General features: G+C 41.4%; 1 protein-coding gene across 1 annotated transcript in view; it reads right to left on the reverse strand.

Moving 5' to 3' along the window:
* Positions 1-372: 372 nt before the first annotated feature.
* The window catches only part of lama1 (laminin, alpha 1), a 58,825-nt gene continuing 50,423 nt past the window's right edge, over positions 373-8,774 (reverse strand). Inside the window, exons 63-64 of the mRNA XM_020625481.1 lie at positions 805-1,018; positions 373-709 (exon numbers count right to left, since the gene is read on the reverse strand). Of these exons, the coding sequence (XP_020481137.1) occupies positions 555-709; positions 805-1,018 (369 nt within the window). The 3' untranslated portion in view covers positions 373-554. The remainder of the gene's footprint in view (positions 710-804; positions 1,019-8,774) is intronic.

The raw sequence follows: 8,774 nt of genomic DNA on the forward strand, positions 1-8,774 counted from the left end.
AGCAGTATATGTTCCGATGAAAAAAGATGTGACACTAAACAAAGCGGGTAGTTGAGATACCCCATATTTTAACTGGCATAATGCAGACATAGTAACTTCTCCAGGTAGAAGCATCTCCCCTGACACTATACACCTACGTAAGCCCAAGTTACACTAATGCATTCTATACTGATTATTTGTATATTGTGTTTACTGTGTTTGTGCTAATTTATGATCATATTAGCTATCAATGAGAGAAGACACAAACAATTGGCAATCACCATTTAATCAGCAGAAGTGACTCTGCAACCTGTTTGCACTCTCACACTTCAAAAATGTTGATGTTTTTTATGATATTATGAAACTGAATGAATGAACCTGAGCAGTCATGAATCATTTTCAAATGATCTTTAATCACTCATATAAAAACGAAACATAGCTATAAAGAGAATTAAAAATCACAGTGATGCTAAAATGTAAAAAAAACTGTTATTAGCCACGAGTTATCAATATTATAATCACTTTGCCACTTAATCCTACTGTTAATGGACCAATCACAACAAGCCTACAAGTTGCTAGTAAACAGGACAGGAGTTAGATACGACACCCATCAGGAAGTGGGCGGAGCTTGGGTCAAGCGCATTGCTCAGGTGAGACTTAGTGAGATGCACGTTCCTCAAACAACCTCTGAACCTAGAGCTGATTGACAGGCAGTTCTGTTTCACACCCGCTGGAGACACAGGTCAGAAAGAGAGACAGGTAGACGGGTTAACATCTGTCATTGACACACCTGAAGTTTAGAGCAAACAGCAGAGTTTGTCTCACCTGGGTAACCTCCCAGGTAAACGGGGTTGTTGGTCTCAGCAGAGGTGGACTGTGGGTAGGGGTTTGGGGTGGTGTAACTCCGCCCATCTACACTCAGACTCAGGGTGTGTTTGGTTTTTCTGGCGTGGAGGTAGTGCCACCGTCTGTCACACAACATCTGACCAACTGAGCGCACCGACACACGACCAGCCCCGTTATTCATGTTAAACACCACCTGAGGACAAAGGGTGATAATCACTTATTTACACATTATGTACGGAATACATGTCCTTCCTACATTATGGTTTCCTACAAACAATTTAACCTTAGTTTCATTAGTCCACAAAACATCTTCCCAAAAGTGTTGTGGAGTGTCTAGGTGCTGTTTGGTAAACTTTAGGTGTGCTGTAGTGGACACCTCCTCATTGTGGAGGGGAAAATTTATTCCCAAGTCTATCAAGGAATCCTACAGGATGATGAAGATGAGGAGGAGTCTCCTGTTTTTGACCTCAAAGAGTCCATGGCGCTTTTCCTTTTTTTCAGACTTATCTACAATGTTACAATGGTGAAGGGGTATTTGTTGGGTTTTCCCTCTGTAATAATAGTGATAACAGTAAGGTCTAGACCTTACTCTGTAAAGTGTCCTGAGATGACTTTTGTTGTGATTTGGCGCTATACAAATAAAATTTGATTTGATTTTAATTATCATCTTAGACATGACTTAAACCTCAAAAAATGAGGTGTATGTATATTCTAGTATTTCTGTGCAAAAACGACTCAGTTTCTACACGCCTTGCAAACTCTCACTCGCGAGACTTTTTTTTCCAACAAAAAGTATTACGTGATAGTTTAAGGATTTCCTTGAATGGGCAGGGATTTGCGTGTTAATGTGAGCATGCCTGACATCCACCAGTGCCGTTGTAAAGGTGGAATTTTTTGACTGCACACATTTTGTGGATACAGGCACTTCCATCTCTGTCTGGTTCAGCTCGGCAACCAAACAGGACAGGAACAGACTCCAGAGGACAGTCAGGACTGCAGAAGGAACCATCGGTGCCATAGAGGACCTGTACACCTCAGGGTGCAACAGCGTACACATGTACATTAGCTACAGTAGCTCTTTTAACTTGCACATATGTATATCTTTGTCTTTGTTTTTTACTTGTGGTTTTGCTTTCATATTGTGGTGCATATTTATATTCATATTTAATTCTGTTATTGCATAATTTGCTTTTATTCCAACTATGTGGAACTCAGTTCCATCTTTTTGTTTTAGTTACATTACTGAACTGTGGCTGTTTTGTCTCTGCTTAAGCTCACAACTCGATGAGCCTTTTGTCTTCTTGTTTCAGTAGATGTTACCGTGATCAATGATGTTATTCAACTTTCATAAGTTTCTTTTCTATGTTGATATTCCAAAAATGTAAATTTATATTTCTGTGGAATTTCTACACTGTTCAGTGTTGAACAGTGTGACTGAAAACATGTTATCTGTTCAACACTGAACAGTGTTACTGAAAACATGTATCTGGGCCCCATTTCTCATATAAAGCATCATCAAATCAATTTGCTGCTGTATCTGAGCTGGCCAGGGTTGGTTTGATGTGAAACTACACTAATCAGTTTTTATCCTGTCACTTCACTTCTATACAAATATCATTGAAAAGAACCTTCACATCCCACTCACCAAATGCTTTTGGGTCTCTTAATTAATACGCCACAAATTAAAGCAGTTCATGTTTTGATGCCATTTCTCCCTCTTTGGTCACTTTTATAAATTGCTCCCTCAGCTCAGGCACAGTCCCCACTGCACTTAAGCACGCCATGGTGACTCCACTCCTAAAGAAGCCAAATCTTGATCCCACAGCGTTTTCCAATTTCCACCCAATCTCTCGCTTGCCTTTTCTCTCAAAAATTTTGGAGAAAATTGTCTCCACACAGCTGCAGGTGCAATAAACTCGGTATTGCTGATAAGTTTCAATGGGGCTTTAAACCTCGTCATAGTACAGAATCTGTGCTACTGAGAAACCATAATGACATTACTATGGCACTCGATTGTAAGCGTTCCGTTATCTTAGCTCTTTTAGACTTATCTGCAGCCTTTGACACTGTGGACCACAAAATCCTCCTCTTCTTGTTGGAACACCATATAGGCTAAAAAGGGGTAGTTTTGAGTTGGTTCACCTCTTTTCTGACAAATAGGCTGTTTACTGTCACTGTTGGTGATTCTTCCTCTTTTGGTGCTCCCCTCTCATCTGGCGTCCCCCAAGGCTCGGTTCTAGCCCCGCTTCTTTTTTCTTTATACATGTTCCCCCTTAGTTCAATTATGTCGTAGTATAATATCCATTTTCACTTCTATCCTGATGATTTTCAGATCTACATGCCATTAATACAATGCGATGTGAATGCTCTTACTCCGTTACTCAACTGTATTCGAGATATTAAACTCTGGTTATCTCAAAACTTTCTCCACTTAAATGAGAGCAAAATGGAGTACATCCTCTTTAGCGCTGATTCGGCCGCCCCCAGCTTCAAATTTAGGTCTTTCTATATCTTTATTTTCTGATACAGTGAAAAATCTCAGAGTAACATTCAATAACCGTCTTAATTTTGACAAACAAGTCAAAGCAAGTTTCTTCCATCTGAGATTTCTAGCTAAGGTGAAGCCCTTCCTATCTCATACAGACTTAGACAAGGCCATTCATACATTTATCACCTCTTGACTTGACTATTGCAATGCTCTTTACATTGGAATTTCTCAGTCTCTTCTGCGGAAGCTCCAATTAGTCCAAAATGCTGCAGCTCGTCTTTTGTCAAACACCCCTAGATTCACTCACATTACTCTCATTTTGTTTTCTTTGCACTGGTTACCTGTAAAATTCAGGGTTGATTTCAAGGTACTGTTATTTGTGTTTAAATCTATTTATGGTCTCTCCCCCCTTACCTTTCTGATCTTGTGACTGTTTATACTACAACCAGGATTTTGCGTTCTTCTGAACATTTACTTTTGGTCATCCCACGGTATCGCTATAATATGTGGCGTGATCGGTCTTTTGCTGTTTACGGCCCTAAGCTCTGGAACTCCTTGCCTCCAGAGTTTCGATTACAAGCTGATCTAGCTGTGGTGGCAGTTTTTATAATAGCACCCTTTAAGTTCTTTAGCTGTGGCTTTCATGCCATTGTATGCAGTCATTTGTATGGTTGTGACTCCAGACCGTTTATTGCATGGTTGTAAACCTTTGTATGTCATTGTGGTTGCCAAACTAGAGGTGACCTGGGACCAAAGGGCTGGTATGCTGTTGTGAATTGTATCCTGTTTCCTTTATCTGTTTGAGCATCAGAGGAACCTCCTTCCTGCAGGAATAAATATGTAATAACTTTCAGAACTTACGTTAAGTATTTATTTTACACTCACTGAGCTTTAAAAGATATTTTTCCACAACAATTTTGGCGACGAGGATGGGATCCCTTCTCAGCCCCAAACCTCATCCATATTTCTGAGTGATTGGGGACTGTCAGAGGACGCCCTGGATCATCACTGACGGGATCCAAGTATCCAGCGTTTGGAAAGAGATTACTCTCTGTGGTGAGTGTTAAATAAATTGGTTAAATACATTGAGAAGAATGTTAAATTAGTAAATTCGGGAAAGCTATTCCTCTATTGTGTTAATAATTGATGATCCCTCGTCTTGTGATGTAGGTATTCTTTTGAATACTGATATAGGTACTTATCTAAAAGTACTAAATGTAGGTGTCACTTAACCGTGATATTGAGTATAGGTGCCACTTAAAAGTGGCACTGAGGTAGGTGTTCTCAATTCAGAGTTTAAGGCGAAGACACTGAGGTCCTGTTCTGGTCACAAGAAAGGTAGAAGTGACTGAACCCTGACGGAGACGTCCGTTTTGTACTGAACATTATAGTTGTGTACGGCTCCCAATCTAGGACAATGGGGAACAAGACGAGTAAGGAGGATCCTCTGGAGAGTTCAATTATTGACATAATGAGGGGAAAGTACGGTGACAAAAGTGTCCAAAGCGTGGCCATACCCAGGTAGCCAGCGGATCTGGGCCGATTCTGGCTAAGTGTCGGCACACTCGGTTGAATTCCGGCATTGGCTCACCAACACTGAGCCAGATCTGGCCCAGTATAGGTTGCCAGATTTGGGCCAGTTTCGGTTGCGATATGGCATGTGGGCTGAAATTAAATCACGTGAAAAAATGTGCACGTAACCACACATGCACACACGGACACAATAAAACGACATATACCATCTGGCTGTTGTAATTCAGTAAACTTGTAAGAAAAAAAGTGCCTGTGACAGCCATATTATATTCTCAAACTTTAGTAGGTTAAGCATAAAACTGAAAACTTGCTATAATCACAAAAGCCACTTGATTTAATACAACAGTGTTGAGTGAATCCATTCAGTTCCACCCTTGGTGGTCATGTGACCTAGCTTGTCTGAGTTTCCATAGGACAGGCATTGCACTTGCTCAGTAGCTCACGTCATTTGCTGAAGCAGACCGGACCGTTGGTGCAACCAGTTGAGCTCAGAGGGTACGAGGATTTCAGAAACGTTGGAACAAATATCTGAGTAAGTATGCTTTTCAAATGGACATTGTTAAGTTGGTGTTTAAAATTAAAAAAAAAAAAGTGATGTTGCTGGCGTTCGTGTACAGTGGTCGCATAAATATGGCCAGTATCTGAGCACATGTTAGCTAACGTTTTCTAGCTAGCGAGTTCGCCAATTAACAGAATTGGCATTGTAGAAATACATTACATTACTAAACAGGGGATCTCCCCCAGAAGCAGCATTATTAGACCGCCACACAGCTTTGAGTTTTGTGGCAATTTCATACGTTCATCTTACTTAGGCTGATGAGCGATTGGGCAAAGGAGTAAGGGTGTGGCGGGCAAAGGAGTAAGGGTGTGGCTGTGTGGCTGCAGTCATGGCCAGTATGAGTCACGATTTGTGGTAAAATGTTGCTGTCTTTGGAGCAGTAATTGTGTTGTAGAAGAACAGTACATTTTTTTGTATCTGCATGAGTCAAATTGCACTTAGGTATCCTTCATAATGCTCAGCATTGTGGGGAGGGGGCCGGTAGTCTTGAGTGCTTGTGTGCGCGAGCGCGGGTTAAGTTGTAGCTCCGCCATGGCCTCGTGTAAACCGAGGCGCATTAATATTATGTTGAAGCACAGTACGTATTACTCCGCGAGGTACCCATCACTATTTATATGATTGTAGTTATTTGTTTTAAAAAAAATTGATAGACGTTTTGTCTCCTTTACAATATTTTTCATCTAAATTATTATTTTTTTTTTTTCGGGTCCTTGAGATTCGGAGCCCTGAGATTCTACTCCACCACCTCAAATCATTTGCCCTGACGATGGAGCTCTACTCTGAATACAATAAATCATCAAATCTGCGGAGAAGGTCCAGGGTCACAGTAAAGACACGTCTTGCATCACTTTCCACAAATAGTCAAACCTCTGAAGATGACGTTGCTGACAAAAGCAATCAGCTTCTTGATGTGGAAGTTCCTTGTGCTGAAATTTCATATTGTGATGATGAAGCTGCAGGATGTGGTTATCAAAAAGTGCAAAGTGGTGATCACAGTGGTCATGATATAGAGACTTTTATGGAAAGTGAATGCACAGAAGAGGCTTATGCTGAGTATCATTTTGGTTGCCCTGACTGCCCTGTTGTCAGTGTTGAGATGTCACCATCCATCTTTACCTAAAGATGCCAAGACACTCCTCCATACTAACAGAAATTACATAATCAACCAAGTTGCAGGAGGTGCATACTATTACTTTGGGATTGTCAGTTCTCTCACTCGTTTCTTGAACAATATTTGGGTAAAAATTCCTGATCGTCACACAGTCAGTCTACAACTAAATTTTGATGGGCTTCCATTGTTCAAGAGTTCAGGTTTCCAGTTATGGCCAGTTCTGGGGTTAGTGCAGGGATTTTCTGTAAAACAAAAGCCTTGTTTGATTGCCTTGTTTGGTGGCAAATCAAAGCCACATCCTGTGGGAGATTACTTAAAAGATCTTGTGGCAGAGCTAAAAATCTTAGCATCTGGCTTTACATTTAAAGGGAAAATATTGTTCATAAAAGTAACATCAATAATATGTGATGCTCCTGCCCGAGCTTACATTAAAGCCATAAAATCTCATACTGGGTATGCAGGCTGTGATAAATGTACATCATATGGGCTTCGTCTAGGTAGCCGTATGACTTTTCCTGACAGCAGAAGCCCTGCCAGAACAGATGAAAGTTTCAGACTTCAGGTGGATGAGGAACATCACAGAGACATTTCCCCACTTATTGAGACTGGCATTGGAATGGTTTCTATGTTTCCCCATGATTATATGCATCTTGTTTGCCTTGGGGTCACAAGGAAGCTCCTAGAACTATGGGCAGGCAGTACTGGTCCACTTAGGTGCCGTTTGCCTTTCAAGAAAGTAAATCAGCTGTCAGAAACACTGAGGTCTTTCAAAAGTCACATGCCCACTGAATTTGCCAGGAAGCCCAGATCTGTTGAAGAGAGACACAGATGGAAGGCAACTGAATATAGACAGTTTTTGTTGTATACTGGGCCAGTTGCGCTATTTGACATTCTTAGCTCACCAGTTTACAACAACTTTATGTTGCTTTATGTTGCAATATCAATACTGGCATGTCCAAAGCTCTGTGTGATATTTTGTGACTTTGCAAAGACCTTGCTTGTGTCTTTTGTGGAACACTTTGGACAGCTTTATGGCAAGGACAATTTAGTGTACAATGTGCATGGCCTTATACATCTCAGTGATGATGTAAAAAAGCATGGCCAGTGGTTGGACAACATCTCGGGGTTTCCATATGAAAACTACCTTGGTGAAATAAAGAAAATGATCCGCAGCCCCCAGTATCCAGTTGCACAAGTTGTGAGACGAATATCAGAGCTTGAAAATGTAGTTTGTAGATCAGACACACAAAATGAAACCAAACTCAGAAAACCACATTGTGATGGTCCACTGCCATTGCACATCACATGGCCAGTAATGCAGTACAAAGAAGTTAGTCTTCCACACTTTTGTGTCAAGGTATTCACAGGTGACAACTGCATATGTCATGATGGCGTAGTAGGTGTAGTCCAAAATATCATTGAGTTTGGCGGAGATCCATATTTGGTTTATAATGAGTTTACAAGTTGTGCAAGCTTTTTTGACTACCCAATAAATTCAGGTCAGTTGGGTGTGTTCCAACTCACTGACTTGTCCCAGGAACTAAAGTGTATCAAGATGAATGATGCAGTGACAAAGTATGTACTCCTCCCATTCAGGAACAAATTTGTGGCATCTTCCAGACCCAACAGCATCTGGACAGAAATTTGCAGAACAGTTCTCCATTTTCTGCACTGAATTTCGTCCCACCATGACTGAACTGAAACGCCTGTTAGTAACAACAATGAAACCTGTCGATCTCCAGCATGTGACACGTCGTTTCCTAGTAAATGACCTGCGTGTCTGCAACATTGACTGGAATCGCGCTGATAACGCCCCATACAGAGATGCTATTACAGCCCTGGGAGTTGTGTTTCGTGACCAGTTTCCCACTAAAGTGGACATGAGTAAAATCATGTCTTGCAGACAACAGGAGGGGGAATCGACAGAGGAGTATTTACACCGCCTTACAGAGCTGTTTTAACATTCATAGTGGCCTGGAACAACCAGCTGATTTAGGCAATGCTCCTGGTGAGTGGGAAACACATCTTAGCAACTGTTTTCTGAATGGACTGAGACCTGAAATTGCAGCAGCAGCTAAGACATCCTGTGTAGGCGACACAGACGCCCGTCTGAGTGAACTACAACGTCATGCCAGTCATGCCCAGGATCAGCTGCAGCAGAAACAGCGGACCAAAGAAGATAAGGTCGAAAAGGAGCTACACATGGCAGCCATGAACATGTCTCAAGCAGGCTCGGAATCGTATGAGACACTTCCAGA

This window comes from Monopterus albus, unplaced genomic scaffold (genome assembly GCF_001952655.1).
Source record: "Monopterus albus unplaced genomic scaffold, M_albus_1.0 scaffold355.1, whole genome shotgun sequence".
NCBI lineage: Eukaryota > Metazoa > Chordata > Actinopteri > Synbranchiformes > Synbranchidae > Monopterus > Monopterus albus.